This window comes from Pteronotus mesoamericanus, unplaced genomic scaffold (genome assembly GCF_021234165.1).
Source record: "Pteronotus mesoamericanus isolate MK-2021 breed Mesoamerican mustached bat unplaced genomic scaffold, CSHL_Meso_final scaffold_174, whole genome shotgun sequence".
NCBI lineage: Eukaryota > Metazoa > Chordata > Mammalia > Chiroptera > Mormoopidae > Pteronotus > Pteronotus mesoamericanus.
The window spans coordinates 3,200,028-3,223,560 of record NW_026555309.1 but is presented as its reverse complement, the minus strand read 5'-3'; the positions used below and the strand labels follow the sequence as shown (position 1 = coordinate 3,223,560).

At 38.6% G+C, this 23,533-nt stretch overlaps 1 protein-coding gene across 3 annotated transcripts in view; it reads left to right on the top strand.

Annotated features, from left to right (window-relative positions):
* Positions 1 to 23,533, top strand: part of CA8 (carbonic anhydrase 8) — a 162,782-nt gene that overhangs the window by 13,500 nt on the left and 125,749 nt on the right. For all 3 annotated transcript variants that reach the window (XM_054590162.1, XM_054590160.1, XM_054590161.1), the window contains exon 3: positions 1,530 to 1,654. In XM_054590162.1, coding sequence (XP_054446137.1) covers positions 1,530 to 1,654 — 125 coding nt within the window. The remainder of the gene's footprint in view (positions 1 to 1,529; positions 1,655 to 23,533) is intronic.

The window sequence follows — 23,533 nt, the reverse complement described above, 5'->3', positions numbered from 1 at the left end:
GTGACCGGCGCAGTCACCCTTAGCCCCACTCAGCCATATTTTTCTCTCCTGTCCCTGGGCATGACAATGCCCACCTTCCTGATTTGTTCTAAGATTTTAGTAAAACCAGATATGAGGAAGAACATTAAAATTGTGAAAGATAGTATCCCAAAGGCCATGCATTTCACCCCTTCCCCCTTGATGTGAGATTTATGCGCTTGAAAAATTGCTATTTGTACTGTAGCTCTTTTTCTTCTTTGAGCTGGTAGAAAGTTTACAAGCAAATTTGTCAGGCACTTTTAGCAAGGACTTCATGACATTTGCCTGTGCAATAGCCTCATTTCTCCATCTGTTTTCTGCCTCTGTATTTAACCTTTGCTCTTTTTTCAAATTTATGCTTTCTGGCTGTGTTATATGTACTTTGATATGAGCAGCTTTACATTCTTTGTGGAACAAGTTATGGGATGAAGAACCAACCAAACAAGTATATATTGTTGCACCAATTTGCTATCTTTTCCTTTAAGTTTTAGAGTAAGGAGCAACTGTTCCTCAGGAGAGCAGTTTGGACACAGCCCCTTTCTCCACAAGGGCAAGCCGAGTGTCAATGCCGGCCTGTTTGAGAGAGACCCCTTCTTGGGGGATGGGAATGGGGTGGATTCTGTTAGCTCCTTGGTGGGAAAATAACCTGTAATCCTTAGCTTATACCATTTAGAATGAACAGTTTTTACAAGAAAAATGCAAACAACCCTTGTTTATATTGAAATTGGCCATTTCTAATAAACTTCATTTCAAGTTTTTCCATATGATAATCAGGGAGTGTTTAACTAAAGAAAGTATTTTATCTCTTCAAGACACGTTCCTGGACAAGTTTATTTTTTATTATCTTTTAGGGTGCCCTTACTTGGGACAAAGCTCTGTGTCATATCTAGAAATGAGAAATAGAGAAAGGGCCCTCTAGAACTAATGTTCATATTTTAAGTACTGTTAATATTTTATCACAATTTTATTTTGTTTACATTGTATGTGACACTGAAAAATCAGATTGGCTTCATAATAATTCTCTTCATAGGTAATTTTATTGGCTTACATCTATTCTCTTAGTTGAAAGCCCACTGCTTCAAATGGATGATCTGTAAACAAGGTTTGATTTATTGATATGGCTAGAGCAAATTATTGGTCAGTCTGAGACGCACACCATACTTTTGTCTCCTGATCAGTGCTAAGTTTATATCTCAGCGAGTATAGCTAATGCATTTTATTTTTGTATAGCATTAACAAAGTTAAAATGAAATGATATCCATATCATGCCAAGTTTTTCAGAGTTTTTGAACTTCTACTGTATCTGAGTGGCCATTATAAGAATTTTAGACAAACCCACATAGTGGAAACTCATCTCACAGTTTGTGATATAGTTTTCATTTTGGCTATATGAATTTAATCTGTAGTGCTCATGAGAGTGTTTTTGCAAAACTTGTCTGCAGTGGTTATATTGCTGTGCTGATGAATACATTTAAGATGTAATTAAATAGAATTTATTTTATTTTTTTCAGTTCTATCAGGAGGTCCATTGCCTCAAGGGCATGAATTTGAACTGTATGAAGTTAGATTTCATTGGGGAAGAGAAAACCAGCGTGGTTCTGAGCACACAGTTAATTTCAAAGCTTTTCCCATGGAGGTAAGAGTAACAAATCATCTTGTAAAATTCTTATTACTCATGGAAAATATTCAGCGATTTACTGAAAATGGTTTTGTTTAAAAGCTGATGCATAGCTTTTGAATTTTTACCAATTTACATTAAAATTAAAAAGTGGGTAATGAACTGTTAGCTTGGGGCAGCAAATGAAGTTTCCAAGAGCCTTTAGTGAGCTTGAAGAATGCATGTGGGCTACTGGCCATAAAAGTAATCTATTAAGTAAAGCCATTAAGTTTCATCCTATTATTACTACTGCTGTAAAAATTCTGCTGCCTCTGCAGATTCAGTAGGTCACTTTTGTAGATGCTCTGAATCAATGATAAGCTGAAAACAAATAACTTTTAGAGAAACCTCAACACTAATTAAAAGCCTAGTTTAGCTCTGAATAAAATTTGTAGGTTGGTTCTGTTCACCTCAAGCAATAAGAGAGAGAGAGAAAGAGAGAAAGAGAGGAGGAAGAGGAGGAGGAGAAGGAGAAGAAGGAGAAGAGGGAGAAGAAGGACAAGGAGAAGAAGAAGGATTTTTTTTTTTAGAAAATCATTTTTTTGTTTGAAGAATTCCTTTCCTCATTATCATTTAAGTCTATTTCTGCTCTTTTTTTTTTTTTTTCCCAATATCTAGTTCAAGTATCATTTTATCCTTGGGACTTGAGTTCCTCCTCTAAGCGCAGTTAACTTCTCCCTGCCCTCTGCTCCCAGTGTACTTGGTAGATTGCTCTCCTGGTGCTGATCTCATGGGTTAGTAACCTTGTAACCTTTAGTGTCTAAAATGTCTTTCTCACTGACCGTGGGCTTCTGTCATGGACTGAACGTTTGTGTCCCACCCTCTTGATTCCTATATTGAAACTCTCTCCCATCCCAATGTTATGGTATTAGGAGGTGGGGCTTTTGGGAGGTGATGAGGGTTAGATGAGGTCACGAGGGTGGAGCCTTCATGAATGGAATGAGCGCCCTTCTGAGAGCCCAGAGAGCTTGCTTCTCTACTCTCTGCCTTGTGAGAACAGGATGAAAAGACAGCCATCTATCAGCTAGAAAGTAGACCCTCACCAGACACCAGATCTGCTGGCACCTGATCTTGGACTTCCCAGCCTATAAAAGGGAGAAAGAAATGCTTGTTTAAGCCTCCAAACTGGTAATTTGTTGCACAGCGAGACAGCTCTGGAAAAATAAGTCTCCCCCTCCTTCTCCTTTTTATTCACATCCTTTAGTCCAGTGCTAGGGATATCAGAGACAAACCATGGTGGTGAGATTGAGGAGATGTTTCTGTTGGTACCAGTTTTGTTTATATTTCTTTTATAAGGATGCACAGTTCTGTCCAGGATGTAACCCTTCAGTGGCAGGTAGCATTATGTTTGGGGGGATGCTGGAATGCCAGTCTTCCTTTTCTGTTGTTCCCAATGATAATGCACTTAATTTTATATGGCGCTGCTCACAGTCAGATATACACACCCAGCTCTGCCTCAGTGACTGGAAATCACTACTGTATAATTTGTGTAAGTGTACCTCAGAGAATGAAGTGGAGGAAGTATTTCTCAACATTACTTTAATTATAATTAAAAAACTCCCTTTGGAAGCTCAGGATATCCCTTTCATTAAAGAAGACTTGCCTTGACTGGTGTGGCTCAGTTGGTTGGGTGTCATTTCACAAGCGAAAGGTTGCCAGTTCAATTCTCATTCAGGGCATATGCCTGGGTTGCAGGTTTGGTCCCTGGACGGGGCGCCTACGAGAGGCAATAAATCGATATTTCTCTCCCTCTCTTTCTCCCTCCCTTCCCCTGTCTCTGAAAATAAATAAATAAAAATCTTTTTTTAAAAAAGACTCAACTCTTAAAGGTGAAATTTTCAATGTTTGAGGATAGAAGGGAGAAAAATAATTGCAGTATGTTGAATAGTATATGAATAGTATAATACTCTTGCATTAGTGAGGACAATAACAGCTTTTTGAAGGCCTTGATGGGGGAGGTTGGGTCTTCCTTTGTAGGGGCTTTTTCCTCAAAGCCTACAGACATCCTCTCAATTCAAATGCCTTAAAACAATTCTGCCCTGTTTCTGTGTCACCTCTGGCTACTGCTCTGTCCTCATTCAACAGTGAGAAGGAAAAGGTCACACCAGGTTGCATCAAAGAGGAAGGAGGACACACAACAACGATCCAAAAACAGTTAAACCTACTAGGTAGTGGAGAGCCAAGTGAGGGGTAGGAACCCCTAGGCTGCCAGGGCCGAGGCCCTGCCCCGTTCTTTGAGTTTGAGGCTACTTAACCATTTTATCTCCAGCGGTCCTCAAAGATATACTCCAGTAGTAAAAACTCTAGGGAGAGATGGGAATAATTGGGTAGGCAACACTTCTGGACGGGAATTCAGTGGCTTTGCTTGTGACACACAGTATTTACGGTCTTAGAAGAGTTTAATTAGACTAGGTGAGTCGGTAGTGTGTGCTCTATGCTCTGCAGTTGAATAGAATTTCCGGACCAAATGTTCATGCTGGCCCTGCTCCTTGGTGGTGGTGGTGGATCTGCTCTGGTCCATTAATCACAGCTAATGGTTTGTTTGGAGTGAAAATTAAATTCTGATAGGGAGGATTTGTTTCTGCAGAAATGTTTATTTTTAGCATCATGGAACTACTGACTGTAATTTTTCCAAAACATGTTATGAATGATATTTATATTCTTTGTTATCCCAGATTATTCCTCATCCAGTCTAAGAGAAAATGCTTGTATCAGTCATCTGACATTTGTTTAGCCCTGTATGCTATCGAGTGCATAAATGCTGTGGGTATGCACAATGAGAGGGGGATAGCTCCAAGCCAGGTGGGGTGTTTGTTTTGCTTTGTTTTAATGGAGGCCATGAATACTGAGCTGGGCTTTCAGAAGGAGAGGGCACCCATGGTGTGCTGAAGAGGGGAGAGGAACTTACATAGAACAGTTCCGGAGAGAATGAGATGGCTAATGTGGAGACGGGTAGGTAACTTGACGCTGGTGCCTGGGCTTGAACTGCCATCAAGGGCTCCCTGCAACACAAAGGCACAGCCAGCAGGACCGCTGGGGGTGGGGACCAGGTTGCCTTTTGGGTACATGATTAAAAAAATTTTTAAGACACTTTTCCATATTTTATTTACATTTTAGGACTAACTTTAATTTCTAAATCACGTATCAATACCTATTTCCTTTTTGTTGATTTCACTTAAACTTAAATGGTTGGTTTATTAAACAGACATTGTAAACAAGTATTTATTATGTCTGTTACATGTAACATATAGCTTTTGAAAGAAATTCGTCAACCTCGCCTTCTTGGCTTTTAAAAATTATCAATACAGATGTAAAAACTATCCAGAATTGGTTTTGATACTACTAGAAGCCAGCACCCACATTGTTTCAAAAAGTAACACAATTCATTACTTTAAGCAATTTAAACTGGAGCTCTTTCATTAAGCAAGATGGATGAAGCATGCCATTTTTGTTCCTTCTGAAGACTTTCAGTTTTCAGAAACACATTTCTCACCATGCTTTCATCTTGTAAAATCTGGCTTCTGTTATGAGTACTTCAGGTTTATGCTTAATGAGTGTCTTAACAAGGAAGAAAAATTGTGCTGCATTTGTCTTTCTGTTACCTGAAAACATAATTTTATTTAACATGTGGCTATTTTGCCTTGTGATTTTTAATCAAGATAGCCACATGAGTTGCTGATTTAAGACAAATTTGATATGCCATCGAATTAATATCTGTAAGTTTGTCCGGGTGGCTGTGGAAGCTTCATATTGTCTTTGATGTCATTAGATGTGTTTGCTCTTGAAGTCCAATCATCAATGCTATATGAGTATGAATGTAGCTCTTTTGCTAACACAGATATGCTCTGTACATCCACCATACCATTAGAATTATTCCATTCTTATTCATTTTCATTAGAAATCTAACTGATGGAAGAACTGCTAGTATATAGATTCACATTCAACTTTCAGACTATATATTATATATTCATCATATGTCTTTGGAGACGGCATCTTCTTTGCTACTTCAAGATAGCCTAACTTTGTGGTCTGTACAATTCTTGCTAAATTATGATTAATTTTTATACATGAACAGTTGTTTTCATATATGGGAGAATATTTCCCAAGCATTTAGGTTCTATGCTGGATTAGTAAAATTTTAACTTTTATAATTTTTCAATTACAGTTGACAATATTATTTTATATTAGTTTCAGGTGTGCAACATAGTGGTTAGACATTTATATAATTTATGAAGTGACCCCCTGGCACCGTATGTAATTATTACAGTATTATGGACTATATTCCCTATGCTGTAGTTTGCGCCCCCATGACTGTTTTTACTACCTATCTGTACTTTGGAATCCCTTTATCTTTTTTACCCAGGCCTGGACCAGTAAAATGTAAAAAAAAAAAATAAAAAAATAAAAAAATAGGGGATCAGGAGATCAACAGCATGGCCAAGTTTTATTTTTCCAAACAAAAGCATTACTTGGGACTTCCTGACAAAATAGCGGCCTAGGTGAACAAGGTACTTGCATCATTCCACAACCACATCAAAATTACAACTCAGCTACAGAACGATCATCATTCAATACTGCCTGAAATACAGCTGGATGGAAGTCATAAATAACTAGGAAATTAAAGAAGAAGCCACATCGAGTCTGAGAGGAGGGGTAGGACACAGAGCAGGCTGTCCCACAACCATGAGGATAAAAATAGGAAGGGATATCTCAACTACAGAGGTCCCCCATCAGGAGGAGGGTTCCCAGCCTGACACCATCCCACCAGCTCAGGGCTGTAGTGCCAGGAAGAGAAGTCCTTGTAAATTCTGGCTGTAAAAACCAAGTGGGATTGTGGCTGAGTGAGACAGGGGCCTTCTGGAGTCCCAGGCATTTCCTCTGAAAGGGCCTATGCATGGACTTACTTAGACTCACTCTGAGTTCCAGAGCTGGGGAAGCAGCTGGAAAAGTGCCAGAGACCTATGCGGAGAAAGTGAAAGTTGTTGGCATCAGGATGAGTCCTGGGGGAGTAGCTTTCTCCCAGACATAAGTGCTCATAGGGGCCATTGTTCTTTAATTAGCCCTCCCCCCATAGAGCCAGCTCCATATCTGAGATTCCATCAAACTGGCTCACGCTTTGCCGCACCCTGGTGACTCCATAAGTCTCTGCCCCCACCCAACTTTCAGGCCCACCCAAGCCATTTTCAGTGGCTTTTTCATAGGAATGGTCTGTCTTGGATCATGCTTAACATTTTCCTAAAATCTCTCAAACAAGCAGCATCTAGCCTCAGCATGCCATGTACGTCTTCCTAAGAGACCCCAGGCCCAATGCCAGCAACAGCCAGCCTTGGTTTGCACTTGGCCTCTCCTGAGCACTTTCAAGCCAAGCATAAGTAGTAGCCACCTGCAGATCACTTTGTAGCTCATGCTGGGTGGCCCTTGGCAGAACACAGGCAGCAACTGACCTTGGCCTGCATCTCCTGGGAGGTAACTGCATCTCCAGTGTACCCAGTGGACAGCGTCAGACCACATTGAAACATTATCACCCAACTACCTCCACCAGTGATGCTTTCAAGGGGTGGGCTCCGCAGGCACCAGAGCCCCATTGAAGTAGGTCCTGCTCTGTGGAGTGGGCCTCTGCACAGCTGATCATTCATCATGGTCAGAGGATGGTGGTTGATGGTTACAGCCAGTCCTTGCAGCTGATTGGCCTGGGGGTAAATCCCTCCCATTGACATGTCAACAACAATCAAGGTTCAACTACAAGAGGAAGGTATATACAGTCCAGAAGGGGAGGTTCGTTTTGAGAGCCCAGCTTGGGTGAATGGGGAAGCTCTGCTTCTGGACCTTACAGGGCACCTACTACATTTGGCTTCTCTACCCAACCTGGGAGACATAGAAGCTCTACATAATACATAGAAACACAGGGAGGCTGCCAAAAGGAGGATAAAATAGTATTTCCCAAATGAAAGAGCAGAACAAAACTCCAGAAAAATAAACTAAACAAAATGGAGACAAGCAATCTACTAGATACTGAGTTGAAAACACTGATTACAAGGATGCTTAATGAACTTAGTGAGAACCTCAACAGCATAAAAATAGGACAGTCAGAAAGGAAGGATACAGTAATTGAAATGAAGAATAATTTACAGGGAATCAACAGTAGAGTAGATGAAGCCTAGAATCAAATTAGCAATTAAGAATATAAGGAAGCAGCCCTGGCTGGTGTGGCTCAGTGGATTGAATGCTGGCCTGTGAATCAAATGGTCTCTGGTTCGATTCCCAGTCAGGGCATATGCCTGGATTGTGAGCCAGATCCCCAGTAGGGGGGTGTGTGAGAGGCAACCACACATTGATATTTCTCCCCCTCCCTTTCCTGCTCTCTAAAAATAAAAGTAAATAAAATCTTAAAAAAACAATATAAAGAAGCAAAAATCACCCAATCAGAACAGCAAAAAGAAAAAAGATTCCAAAAACATGAGGATAGTGTAAAGAGGCTCTTCAGGGTAGTTTAAGGACAACTTCAAGCATGCCAGCGTTTGCATCATGGGGATGCTGGGAGGAAAAGAGGGAGAGCAAGAAATTAAAAACTTGTTTGAAAAAATAATGATGGAAAACTTCCCTAACCTGGTGAAGGGAAAAGACATACAAGTCTAGGAAGTACAGAGAGTTCCCAACAAGATGAGCTCGAAGAGGCTCACACCAAGACATGTCATAGTTGAAATGCCAAAGGTAAAAGATAAAGAGAGAATCTTAAAAGCAGCAAAAGAAAAGCAGTTGGTTACCTACAAAGGAGTTCCTAATAGACTGTGAGCTGATCTTTCAATGGAAAGTTTGAAGGCCAAAGGGGATTGGCCAGAAATATTCAAAGTGATGAAAAACAAAGACCCACAACAAAGATTACCCTATCCAGCAAAGCTATCGTTTAGTATTGAAGGACAGATAAAGAGCTTAAAAAACTAAAGGAGTTCATCACCGCCAACCAGAATTATAAAAGGTCTTCTCTAAGATGACTAAGAATAAAAGGATAAAAAATATAAACAGTAAAATAGCAAAAAATACATATCAACAATATAATATTAAAAACAAAGTAAACAAACAATCAGGACAGAAACAGAGACAGATATAGAGAACATTTTGATGGTTACTAAAGGGGAGGAGGGTTGGGGAAAGGGTGAGAAAGGTGAAGGGATTAAGAAGTACAAAGTGGTTGTTACAGAATAGTCATGGGGATGTAAAATGCAGCATAGAGAATATAGTCAATAATATTCTAATAATTATATATGATGTCAGATGGGTGCAAGATTTATCATGATGATCACTTAGTAAGTTAAGTAATGTCTAATCACTGGGGTATATACCTGAAACTAATATAATAATGTATGTCAACTGTAATTGAAAAATAAAAATGATTTTTAAATGGAAAAAAATGACTAATTCTCCCTTCTCCCCCTCATTCTATAAAGAGAGTATCTTTAATAGCTAAATGTGGGAAGGATACGGTCTGAGAATAATAAACATGGACCTATAAATTGAATAGCTTTAGTTTTTCAAAAGCTCACTACATTATTTCTGTTTGCCTCATTTCACTACAGATGAATTATAGTTTCGTCAGGTTGGGCACTGATCCCACAGACCAGCAGGAGGTCATGTATGCTGGGTCTGACTTTCTTGCCCTTTGGACCTAATAAAATTTTATGATTTGAGAGTGAATTACCAAGGAAGAGGCATAGCATATTGTAGGTCAAACACTTATCTTAATTTATATTGTATTTAAAGAGCAGCTATTGCTTTGTGTGCTCTGAAAGGGCTGTGATAATTGAGCCAGCTACATACCAGCTGTTTATGGAATGTTGAATGCATTAGGAAAGAGAAAAGAGTGAATTTCATTTTGGAGAGCAGAATTCTTTAAATGTGAAGAGTCCAGGTCTTGGTCGCAAAATAGGCCAACAAAACATTATGAAGAATGTGTCTCATAACACAGTGCCAGTCTGAATATTACTCCTCCCTCCCCTTAGTGTTCCAGGTCTCCAGCTAGCTTGTATTTCTTCTTTTCTTTTTTGTTAAATATAGTGTTTACAATTTAAATGTTCTTTTAGTAAAAATGACCTGGCCTTTTGAGTTGCTGCCTCCGAGTCATTTGTGCACTTGCATTTATTTTACTGTTTGAGAACAGTTTGCTTTTTCAATAATAAAACGACGAGGCTTTCAAGTTATTTCCCTTCCATGAATATTGCAAGTGGAGCTTCATAGTTGTGAATCTCCTCCAAAATAGAGACTTCCATTGACTTTCCAAAGAAATATAAGAGGGTGACTTTAGTTACACAGGACATGGAAGGATAAGACAGCTATGATATGTAATTAAATAATTTATTTTTAAAAGGAACTTTAGAGATCACCTTGTCCAGTAACATAGGAGAAATCTGAGGTTCCAAACAGTTAGGGGTCACGGAGCAACTTAGAGGAAACCATAATGTATGGCCTGGGTGAAGAAGAGTCTATTTTGGTTTAAATGTTTTATTTAAGAAATAATTATCCTTATTATTTGTCTTTAAGCTGATGGCTTAGATGGGAAGAGACAACACAACAGCTTTCATCCCTGTGAGGAGCTTTTATGTCTGCACGCACCACCTCCATTCCGAGGCTGGTGTATTTTAGCCTTGTATAGGACCATTGTCATGAAGCTGTGGCATCATGCCTTGGCCTTACAGGCTATGAAGACAAACGCCAGAGTGACTTTGTGAAGGTATAGGAGTGTGGTATTGTGAAGGTGTAGTCCCACCCACTTCACTGAATGTGCACATCTGAGGTCAGAGACGAAGGTGACTGAGTTGCACACCTAGGAAATGGCAGGAGGCATGTGAGTCCTGTGAACTGACTTCTGCTCCAAGGAGCATTTTTTTCACATTCTGAAGCCTATTGTTACTAGGAAAATCCATTCTAGTTTGAGATTTTATTTGCAATGATTGTTATTACTTTGGATTGAGGTTGCTTGATATGCAAAAAAGAAAGCTTGCCGTAAAGAGGAGTTAAGGTTGATACTAAAGGAATATGTAAAATTTGAATGTTCAGCTTCTCTGAAAAATTTTATTATTTTGACTAGAAAATGGAACATCTTGTCTCTAAATATAATGACTATTATGTTATTACTTGGTATTCTGGAACCTTCCACAGAGCTAGCAGACCGAGTCTCATGAATACACAGATGAAGGAACTAGAACCTTGTGCTATGGCACCTTCATTGGTCATAATTGCGAAACTCCCTTTCACATCTAGTAAAAAAAAAAAACAATAAAAACAAATTTTATGTTTCCTGAATTCTAATGAACACTTGCATTTTTACTACATAAAAATCACAGTTCCTGTTTTGATTTAGCATGTTAATTTTCTTCATTTATTAAAATGCATTTAGTGCAGAAACCTCACAGTTTACTGAATGGAAAATAAATTATGATGTTGAGCAAACAGAAATGTTCTTTCAGCTGTACCACATGATGTGGCAATCTGCTGTTGCCACTTAGAAAAAGAAGTGTATATGGTCAACGTGACCTTTGCGTGTCACTTTGAACCTACCTTTGATTTTATATTTGTAAATATTTCTTTTAGTAGATTATTCTTTGTCATTGTTTGAAGTTGCATAAAAGATTTCTTAGCAAAGTAAATTTGAAAGACACATTTATATTGGAGCCGAGTTTATGATGTAAGGCAAATTTGTAGAGAATGACAAGTTAGTTTCTATAAATGCATATGATAGCTAATTAATTTATAGGTAGTTATAGACATGCTGCAGGTAAAAAAAATTAAATGGGGTTCTAACAAATCTAAGTTTTATAATAAAATATATGTCTTAATATGTCTTCAGATAAAAAATGTTCTGATTTAAATATATAGACTGTAACCAAGTTGCCAACTTTAACTCATTTCCATTCATTCATCCATATAAGTGTCTGTCTGTCCATCCAGCCTTCCATCCATTTCTTCATCTGTCCAAATAACAAGTATATGTTGGGAACCTACTGCTTAGGACCTGAACCAAGTGATAGGGATACAGCAATGAGTGCAATAAATGACCAATGGGTGTTTATTACATTGGAGGAGTCCAAATGCACTGTTTGTGATTTATCTCCACCCCTTTCTCTAAACATGATGAGTGTTTATTTTAGAAGATATAATGGAGTGTGTATCAATGGCATTTATTTATATGTTTTTGAATTATTTCTGTTGGAAAAATGTTTTTTTAATTTATTTATTATTGTAAAACTATTACAGGTGTCCCCATTTCCCCCCACTTTGCCCATCTCCACTCAGCCCTTGCCCCCCCCCCCCCTTCCCCCTGGCCATTACCACACTGCTGCCTGTGTCTGTGAGTTATGCATATATGTTCTTTGGCTAATCCCATCACCTTCTTTCATCCAGTCTCTTCCCCTACCCCTCTGACAGCTATCAGTCTGTTCCATGTGTCCGTGCCCCTATTTTGTTCATTATATTACACCTATAAGTGAAAACATATCATATTCGTCTTTCTCTAACTGGCTTATTTCACTTAGCATAATATTGTCCAGGTCAATCCATGCTGTGGAGAAAGGAAAGATTACCTTCTTTTATGTGTCTGCATGGTATTCCATTGTGTAAATGCACCACAGCTTTTTTATCTGCTCATCTACTGATGGACACTTGGGCTCTTTCCAGATCTTGGCTATTGTAAATAATGCTGCTATGAACATGGGGGTGCATATAATCTTTTGAATTAGTGTTTCAGGATTCTTATAATACATTCCCAGCAGTGGGATCACTAGGTCAAAACCAGCTCCATTTAATACTTTTAGTAAACTCCATACTGTTTTCCACAGCGCTCTGCACCCATCTGCATTCCCAGCAGTGCACTAGGGTTCCCTGGTTCCCTTTTCTCTACATCCTTGCCAGCACTTGTTGTTTGTTGATTTACTGACAATAGCCATTCTGGCAGGTGTGAGGTGATTTCTCATTGTGGTTTTAATTTGTATTTCTCTGATGAACAGTGACGTTGAAAAATTTTCGTATGTTTATTGGCCATCTGTGTGTCCATTATGGAGAAGTTTCTATTCAGGTCCTTTGCTTGTTGTTTAATTGGAATTTTTGTCTTCCTGGTGTTGAGTTCTATAAGGTCTTTATGTATTTTGGAAATTAACCCCTTATCAGATATATATATCATTGGTGAATAAGTTCTCCCATACAATGGGTTTCCTTTGTTGATGATTTCTTTTGCTCTACAGAAGCTTTTAGTTGTAGTGCCATTTGTTTATTTTTCCTTTATTTCCCTGGTCCTAGGAGACATGTTGACAAAATACTGCTACAAGAGATGCCTGATATTTTAGTGCCTATGTTTTCTTTGAGGATTTTTATGGTTTCCCTACTTATATTTAAGTCTCTTATTAATTTTGAGTTTATTCTTGTGTATGTTGTAAGTTGGTGGTCTAGTTCCATTCTTTCATATGTATCTGTCCAATTTTGCATTTATTGAAGAGGCTGTCCTTACTCCATAGTATGTTCTTCCCTCCTTTGTCAAATATTAATTGATCATATAAGCATGAGTTGATTGCTGAGCTCTCTATTCTATTCCATTGATCTATGTGTCTGTTCTTATGTCAGTACCAGGCTGTTTTGATATTTACTGGCCTTGTATTATAGTATAGTTTGATGACAGATAGAATGGTCCCTCCAACTTTGTTCTTCTTTCTCAAGACTTCTGAGGCTGTTTGGGGTCTTTTGTGGTTCCTCATAAATTTTTGGAATATTTGTTCTACATCTGTGAAATATGCCTTTGGTATTTTAATAGGAATTGTGTTGAATCTTTAGATTGCTTTGGGGAGTATGGGCATTTTAATGATGTTAATTTTTCTAGTCCATGAACACAGTCTATGCTTATGCTTCCACTTATTTGTACCTTCCATAATTTCCTTCTTCAAAGTCCTATAGTATTCCTAGTACAGGTCTTTTTACTCCTTGGGTAAATTTATTCCTATGTATATTATTTTTTGTTATAATAGTAAATTAAATTGTTTTCTTAGTTTTTCTTTCCGATAGATCATGACTGGTGAGTAAAAATGCCACTGATTTCTGAATATTAATTTTTTAAAGATCAATTTTTTAAAAGATATTTTTATCCATTTATTTTTAGAGAGGAGAAGAGATAGAGAAAGAGAGGAAGAGAAACATCAATGTGTGGTTGAATCTCGCATGCCCTCTTCTGGGGACCTGGCCTGCAATCCAGGCATGTGCCCTACACTGGGAATTGAACTGGCGATCCTTTGCTTCACAGGCTGGTGTTAAATCTACTGAGCCACACCAGTTAGGGCTCAATATTAATTTTGTATCTGCTGCTCTACTAAATTAATTTATTATCTCTAGTATCTTTTTGGTGTAGTCTTTAGGGTTTTCTATATTCAATATTATGACATCTGTGATAATGATAGTTTTACTGCCTCCTTTTCAGTTTGGATGCCTTTTATTTCATCTTCTTGTCTGATTGCTATGGCTAGGACTTCTAGTACTATGTTGAATAAGAGTGGTGAAAACAGACATCCATGTCTTGTTCCTGATCTTAAGGGAAATTCTTGTAGTTTTAGTCCATTGAATATGACATTGGCTGTGTGTTGTCTATATGGCCTTAATTATGTTGAGGTATGTTCCTTCTATTGCCACTTTGCTGAGAGTTTACTTTTATCATAAGTGAGTGTTAGCTTTTATCAAATGCTTTTTCTGCATCTATTGATAGGATCATGTGGTTTTTATTTCTCATTTTCTTTTTTGGTGTATCAGGTTTATTGATTTGCAGACATTGTACTCGTCTTGCATCCTCAGCATAATTCCCACTTGATCATGATGTAAGATCTTTATACTGTATTGTTGGATCTGGTTAGCTAATATTTTGTTGAGGATTTTAACATCCACTTATGTTATCAGGGATGTTGGCTTATACTTTTCTTTCTTTGTAGTGTATTTAGTTGGTTTTAGAATTAACATAATGCTGGCCTCATAAAATGGGTTTAGAGTTTTCCCTCCTCTTGAATTTTTTGGAGTAGTTTAAGAAGGATAGGTGTTAGTTCTTTTTGAACATTTGGAAAATTCACCTGTGAAGCCATCCAGTCCAGGACTTTTATTTGCTGGGAGTTTTAAAAATACTACTTCAATTTCACTAATTGTAATATGTCTACTTAGATCCTCTGATTCTTCCTGATTCAGTTTTGGAATATTGTAGGTTTGTAGGAATTTATTCATTTCTTCCAGATTGTCCAATTTGTTGGCATAAAGTTGTTTGTAATATTTTCTTACAATTTTTTTGTATTTCTTTAGTGTCACATGTTACTTCTCTTTTATTTCTGATTGTATTTATTTGGGTTATCTCTCTTTTTTTCTTGATGGGGTGGTTAAAGGTTTGTGAATCTTGATTATCTTTTTGAAGGACCAGCTCTTGGTTTCACTGATCTTTTTGACTCATTTTTGTTTATTTATGCTCTGATCTTTATTTCCTTCTTTCTACTCACTTTGGGCTTTGCTTGCTGTTTTTTTAAAACAGTCCCTTTAAGTGTAAAGTTAGATTGTTTGAGCTTTTCCTTGTTTCTTGAGGTGGGCATGTAATGCTATGAATTTCCCTCTTATGACTGCTTTCATTGTGACTCATAGGTTTTGGGTTGTTGTGTTCTCAGGTTCATTCATTTAAAGGTATCTTTTGATTTCTTCCTTGATCTCATTGTTAACCCATTCATTAGTTAGTATCATGTTATTTAGCCTCCATGTTTTTGTGTGTTTCTCAGTTTTTTTCCTGTGGTTGATTTCTCGCTTCATATCATTGTGGTCAGAGAAGAGGCTTGATATGGTTTTAGTCTTCTTAAATTTATTGAGACTTGTTTTGTTACCTAACATGTGGTCTATCCTGGAAAATGTTCCATGTGCACTCGAAAGAAATGTATAGTCTGCTGTTTGGGGTGAAGTGGTCTGAAGATATTAATAAGTCTATCTGATCTAGTGTGTGATTTAAGGCTGCTGTTTTCTTGTTGCTTTTCTCTCTGATAGAGCTATCCATTGGTAAAAACACCTGCTATGATTGTATTACTGTCAGTCTCTCCCTTTATGTCCATCAAATTTTGCTTTACATATGTAGGTGCTTCTATGTTGGATGCATAAATGTTTACCAGAGTTATATCCTCTTGTTGGATTGTTCCTTTTATCATTATGCCATGTCCTCCTTTATCTCTTACTATAGTTTCTGTTTTAAAGTCTATTTTGTCAGATATAAGGGTTGCTACTCAAGCTTATTTTTCATTTTTACTTGCATGAAATGTTTTCCCATCATTTTACTTTTAGTCTGTGTGTGTCTTTCATTCTGAGGTGTGTGTCTTGTATATAGCATATGTGCAGGTCTTGCTTTCTTATCCATTAAGCTACCCTATGTCTTTTTGATGGAGCATTTAATACATTTACATTGAAAGTGATCATTGATAGGTATGTATTTATTGCCATTGTAATTTTGGTCTTTTTGTTGTTGTTGTTTTCCTTCTTCGAATTCTTAAAGCAGGCCCTTTAACATGTCTTGTAATACTGGTTTGGTGGTAACAAACTCCTCTAGGCTTTTCTTGTTTGGGAAGCTTGCTATTTCACCTTCAATATGAAATGATAGCCTTGCTGGGTAAAGTAGTCATGGTTGTAGGTCCTTGCTTTTCATCACGCTTAGTATTTCATGCTAATTCCTTCTGGCCTGGTATGTTTCTGTTGAGAGATCAGCTGACAGTCTTACAGGAGTTCCCTTGTAGGTAACTAACTGCTTTTCTCTTGCTGCTTTTAAGATTATTTTTGTTTTTAACCTTTGGCATTTTAACTATGATGTGTGTTTGGGTGGGCCTCTTTGGATTCATCTTGTTTGGAACTCTCTGTCCTTCCTGGACTTGTGTGTCTTTTTCTTTATCCAGGTTAAGGAAATTTTTGGTCATTATTACTTCAAACGGCCTCTTGATTCCTTGCTCTCTTTTCTCTTTCTGGTATCCCGATGTGGAAGTTGTTATGCTTCATGTTGTCCCAAAGTTCCCTTAAACTATGCTCATTCATATTAACTATTTTTTTTCTTTTTGTTGCTCTGATTGTGTTTTTTCCTACCTTGTCTTCCAAATCGCTGATTTGATACTCTACTTCATCCAATCTACTTTTTATTCCTTCCAGTGTGTTCTGGATGTCATATATGGTATTCTTCATTTCCTACTGGTTTTTAAAAAATGGTTTATATGTTCTTTTTCATGCTATTGTAGTTCTTACTAAGTTGCTTGTGCATCTTCCTGTTACTTTGAACTCTACTTATGATAGATAGCTAAACATTTAATTTAGCTCTTTCCTTGGAGATTTCTCCTGTTCGTTCATTTAGGGACTATTTCTTTGTCTTCCCATTGTGGCTGTCTTTTTGTATTTGTTTCTATGTATTAGATAGATCTACTATGACTCCCAATCTTCCTGCAGTGTTCTTATATAGTAGGTATCCTGTGGAACCCAGTGGTGTGGTCTCCTTAACCTCCTGAGCTGGGTACTTTAGGATTGTCTCTTGTGTGGGTTATGAGGGCCCTCCTGTTGTAACTGAATCTTGATTGCTATTGGCTCATTCATGCCTGGGATTGACCCTCAGGCTAGTTGAGTGTGAGGCTCAACTCTGACCATGGCGTGCAAGCTGCTTTGTAGGTTCTTCTGTGTTCTTCCTTTGGATATGCTGTTTGTGAAGTTTTTTGGATCCTGCTCCAATGTTGTCTGAAGCTGGCCATTTGGCATGTTGGTTCTGGGCCCCTTGGGAGGGACTCTGGCACAGACCAATGTCAGATGTTGTCTTGCTTTGCCCTTGGCACCCTGCTTGAAGCCACAAGTCATATATGGTTTGTGGCTGCCTCTACTGGGCCTGACTGCAGATGGGAGGGACCAAGCTGCACTCCAGGCTGGCTTTTGCCAGCACAGGGAATGGTAGTTGGCCAGAAAATGTCCCAAGGCACCCCAAGATCCACTATTACCAGTTGCCTGCCATCCTCAGTCACTGAAAGAGCCTCTGTGGAATTGGGGGGGGGTGGGGCTAGTGAATCTCTCATGGGATGAAGATGCCATTCAGACTTCAGGGAGGGTGGTGGTTGTGATACCCTGCCCTAGAGCCACCACAACTGCATCCTCCCCAGATTTTGCCTTAACCTTGGTAAGGACAGAGCCAGTAGTAGTCGGGCTTGTGGGGCCTCTGGAGCCCAGAGGTTGGGTCTACCAGAAGTGGTGAAGGTACTTTTAGAAGATATCCTGTGAGGAGACGTGCCAGTCAGAAAGTGGGTGGAATGGCTCCGCCTCAAATCCAGTCACTTACACCTCCAGAACTGGCCCAGACTTCCACTTCAGCCTATGCTACTGACTCCTCAGTTGGGCTTAAGATCTGCTGGGTGGGGTGAGAGGGATTCTAGAGGGTGGAGTAATTTTTTTTTCTGGGCTGAGGCAGGAGGGGATTGCTGTGCCCCAGAAAGATGGCTCCTCTGGTGCCTGATAATTACTCAGTGCAGTGATTTTGGTGGCTGTCCCCCCATGTCTTTCCCTAGAGCCAAAAACCACAGACTCTCCTTAGGCGACTCAAGTTCATACCACCCTCCCTCTGTCAGAGCCCATGGTGAGTGTCCGTGAACAAAATTTTGCACGTTGGCCCTTCAAGAGTGGGTCTTTGCCTCCAGCGGACTCTACCTCTCCTTAATGGACAGAAATGCTGCTGCTTTTTATAGCTGGATGCTATGTGGGTGCCTTTTCCCAGCTCTGGTGCTCTGGGCTGAGGAGCCTGGCCTGAGGTTTCAGCCCCATGCCTCTCAGGGGGAGCCTTTTAAAACTGAGATGTCCCTTCAGCACCTCAGTCACTGCCTGTGGGCGCAGGGCCAGTCCCTTTCATATCTCTGCCATTCCTATCGGTCTCCATGTGGCTTCTTCTACAGATCCTTGGTTATAGGAATCCTATTCAGCTAGCCTTTAGTTGGTCACTCAGGGTGATTGTTTCCCAATTTTTCTGTCTTTTCAGTTTGGTTCAGGTAGGAGGGGAGTGCAAGGTCCACCTACTCTGCTGACATCTTGAAAAATATCTGTGACATTAAAAAGGTCTCATCCCCTCTACTGTCTTTCTGTAGTATGCAAACTCCAGCCATCAGAAGCTAATTAGAGGAAGAGTTTTGAAGACACTTAGTAGAAAGAAATGTTATTTGAGATGTAAACGATTCTCAACCAAATGAATATTTATTAACTAATATGTGAAAGGCCCTGTGCTAGGTATAACCTTGTTATACGCAGTTGTAGGCTAGATTAACTACCATAATTTAACCAAATTAGAATCAATGAGGCACAGGGTAGGAAAGGTCTGATGGTGGAAAAAAGTGTAGAAGGACCTAGGTTCTGAAAAGCTGCTAGAGAATATGGCTCCAGTGCTGCTGTCTCGGTTGGCAGTGGAATCATGTGGGAGGAAGTCCGAATGGTGCACTTGGTAAGAATCTAGGCTCAGAAGTCAGAAAAACCAGGATCAAAATCCTAGCTCTGCAACCTTGGGCACTCTAGTCAACCTCTTCCAGTCTTAATGTTTCTGTCTATAGAAAGGACTTCAAACTAGCCCAGAAGTTGCCAAAGAGTAAATTTTCTGTGTGTATTTTCTATTATTAGGAAGAGATAAGGGGGAACAAAGTAGAGATTGGAGTAGTAATAGCAAAAATCTAGTGAAATATTCTGAGGGGGAACCAAAACCTTTTTTGTTAATAGAAATAAGAAGTGCAGAAAATATGAATGGAGAAGAAATTTTGAAATCTTTTTTCTTTAAAACCCCTACTCCCCATGTCAGCTGAATATAATTTTCTATAAGTCTAGTCAATATGACATCTTTCCTGAAACATCTTTTTATGATTATTATGCATGCATATGCAGTAGAATTTATATTATCAGCTTATTTTGTAGCAAAAATCAAGTAAGTATTTTCTGTGTAAGATAGTTGGGTAATAGTATGCTAAAACCTCTGAATGAATAGAAAGATGTTAAAAAATTTTTAACTCCCTGAGATCTTGACCAGTAATGTATGTTTTTCTGGGATTTTTTTTTTTTGTATTTATGAATGGCAGCTTAAAATGGTACAGTGATGTTACTAAGAACATTGTGCCCTGGTCACTGCTTTGCTGTGTTTGAATACATTTTTTCTTCTATCTTTTTAGGGCTACACACAACAAAACTCACCATGGAATCCTAGAACAACATACCATGAATCCTAGGGGAAAATGGACTTTTTGGTCCCATTGTTCCCTAGGCAGGCAGCCTGTTCTGGTGCTAAAAGTGGTCCGTTAGGGAGAACTACACTCTGAGTCCAGTTTTCCATCATTTCCGCTATCGGACTTCTGTGTAGCTGTTTAACCTCATTTCCTTCACTGGTCCAGAGGGATAATACAATTGTATCTACCCTTAGGAAACTTAGGGAGAGGTTATAAAAATTAATGGTAATTGATACTTTGGATGTCTGAGAGTGGTAGAAAATATTGTTATTGAACACAATCTGATATTCACTTAAAGTGCTTTCTAAAACATTTTAAGGGCATAATTAGCTGTATTGGATATAAGTGTTGTAACTGAGGACAATATAGCTGTTTATTTTTAGAGAAGCCTTAAAATGAATATGAAAGAAGAAATGCAGATTTTTAGACTCTTGTATATAAATATTAAGTATAGAAGGAAGGCATTTCTGCTCGTAAGAGCTGACAAATGAAAAATGGACCTTTTTTTCCCCATCAATTAATATTTTCAGTTGGGAACCCTAAAGCAAGTGCATTCTCTGAACCCAGCTTAATGAATCACTTAGAGCTCTGGAAGAGAGAGTTTATTCAGTGGAACCAGTTTATTTGTTTTCAGAGTTAATGTGTTTCCCGTGAATATTCCTGGGTGAGTTCTATAAATTGGTGAGTTCTCTAAGGAGCTCCCATAAAGAGATTCTGTCTCTGCAGCCCAAGCTATGAACAAATTATGAAATAAGGCATTATTAGGGTCATCAGACGGATAACAAAATATTACCTCTATTCTGGATAGAACTACGTTGGAGACAGAGCTTAGTGTGAGGGGAAAGAAAGGTTCTGGTCTCTCGGTTACAGCCAGGGACAGGCGAGGTGGGTGGGGGACGAGTGAGGTCCCAGGCAGGATTTATCAGCCTGCTCTCCAAGGGAAGCTCAAATTTCAGGAGGGGGAAACATAGGGAGGAGTAAGTTGAAGGAGTTGAGTGGAAGGTCAGCTGTGTTTAGGGAAAATCCCTCTTTATAGGAACCAAGAACAGCGAAGAGGCATTTCCTGTTAAGACAAACCCTTTGAAATTCTCCCACTTTAAAATTCTGTGGCACTAGACAGTAGCAAGAGACCAGCCACATCTGGGAATCAGGGAGGAGTTCCTATTTCTTTTTATTGCAGGTTTGTTCGTTTTAACCATCTGGGACCTTTTTGCTTGCTGCTGTATTGAACCTAGAATAGTCACACAGTTTCCTGCATTCCAGAAGGAGTTGCGGGGTGGAGTGACGAGGATTTTGAAGCATGTGTAGGATTTAATTTTTTTTTTCGGATTTACTTGGGTGGGTTTTTGCCTAAATCACCACCGCAGCTTGGGCCCATCATTGTTTAAACCAAAGACATAACTTAAGGGCTGTTTATGGATGTTTCATTTTTCAAAAATTGTGACTCGGGTCCAGGGCTTAAATCATTAATTCTATTCAAGTTTGGATTGTACAGGGCTGAAAATATTTTGCAATAATTTTTAAAAACAAATGTTACTTATCCACCTTGTTATGGAGAACAAATATTCAGATTTTTATGAGTGGGCATTGTTCTTAATTAACTTATCAGCCCTGACACGCTTTAACTGTGTTCCCAGTCCTGCCAGTTTCTAGCTGATCTAGAGCTTGGCTATCTATGTTAAAGAGCTTGCTGTGTTCGTCAGTGGCTTGGGTCATAGGGAAATAAAGTCCCCCGTCAGTAATTGGGCTACCTTCCCTCACCTGAGCTCCAGAGGGCGCTGCGTCCTGTAACCCGCTGGGGCCCCAGGAGCTGTTTTCTCCAGGAGCCAGTGAACAGAAAGATACTGAATTTGAAGGCTGTTACGAAGGCAAGATGGTGAAGTGATTCAGATAACAAATATTTGTTAACTGTCTGTATTTAAAGGCAAAGCCTAAGGGAAATATAAAGTTTAAAAACACAGTATTTGTTTTTATTAGTTTTTTAGTCTGTTTGGAAGAGGTGGAATTAAGATAGAAACATGAAAAGATAGCAATTGAAGGGTGAAATGACAGTGTAAAACAATTCAATGCAAAGCAGCTATTTTGTATTTGCTGCTACAGTTGGTGCTGATGTATGACAACAAATGAGAAATGATCAAGGTCTAGAAGATATCTACATTGTCAGCAAGGTGATAGACATATGTGAAAATAGACTTAGGGAATGAAATATAAAAGGGTACAGACATCATGGAATTTCTTCTGGGCTCAGAGAAAACTATGGAAAGGAATGAATGATGGAGCTGAGTCTTAATGATTGACTATGAATTTGATGGATAAAAATGACGTAGATGAAAAAGAAGAGGTGGATGAGAAAGACATAGTAGAGGGTGCATGGATAGGGCATAGAAAAGGCCAATGTGATGCTGAGAAATGGAACTTGAGTGATTGGAATAGTGATGGAACATTTAAAAGGAAAAAAAAGGAGTCAGAAATTGAGGTACCATGGTGCAGAGAAGCTGATGAAGCTGAGTTAATAAATGATACTATTTTAAGGAAAGTCACTTTATCCTGTTACTATCAATATTACTTTTAATCCCAGAACATTCTCAATTTAGGTCAAGCACAACAGTAGCTGGTGTTGCAGTTACTTGAGAAGTTGTAAAATGCCCCTAGCTCTAGGTAGGATGAAGAGATAAAAATGTATGATGCTACACTAAGCCTTCTGTAATTTAAGCTGTAATTAGACCTAATGTTTTCCACTCAATGGAAGAGTGAATTAAGCTGAAGATGACTAGATTTTAGTTTTTATTCATTGTTAACTGGAGTTGACTTGTGTTCTTAAGGAGAAAATTTTCCAGCTTTGGAATCTTTATTCTCTCTTTTTTAGTCTAATGATCTTAATTTATTGATCTTCACAGGATAATATGTATTTCTGCCCAGGCTTCCAAGGCAATGCCCAGCAGAATCTTTTTTTTTTGGGTGTTTTTTGGGGGGCCTTTTCTTGATATCTTTGCCTCTTGGGATTGCTGTACCTTGCTGTTGTCAGTTGGTGATCCCAGAGCCTCTCTTCCTCTGTCACACCCTCCCTGTGGCCCATGTGATTTTTCCGCAGGGACGTCCTATCGGGCCAGTAAGCCCGACGACTCCCACAAATTTCTGTATTTTAAAAATTAAAGAAAGTGGCAGTAATCAAAAAGATATTGACTGTGAAAGGAACAAATGAAGATGCATCAAATGACATGGGTATTTACATTTACATATGTGTAAGTTTTTTTTACTGTCTTTTCAGAATTAATTATTTCCTACAATTATTTGTTTCAAATTGTCTTTTAAATATATGTGTAAATTTTAGTAGTGCTTTATTTTGAGTTTGATGTAAAACCATAGTTTTGCAAGTAACACAGAATTTTATTTTAGATTATTATAATTTGTTTATTGGCATTACTGATCTGGGTGAGCTAAAAACCTCTGGAGAAGTAGACTTTTTGCTTCTTGATTCTAGTTAAATTTGAGCCCTCTTTATAAGAAGAATTATCCTTGGATGTTTGAGTGTAATATCAGAAACATGTAAGTCACATCTGTTATCGAATAAATAGTGAATCCTGTGGGGACAAAGATTTGAGAAAATGTTGAG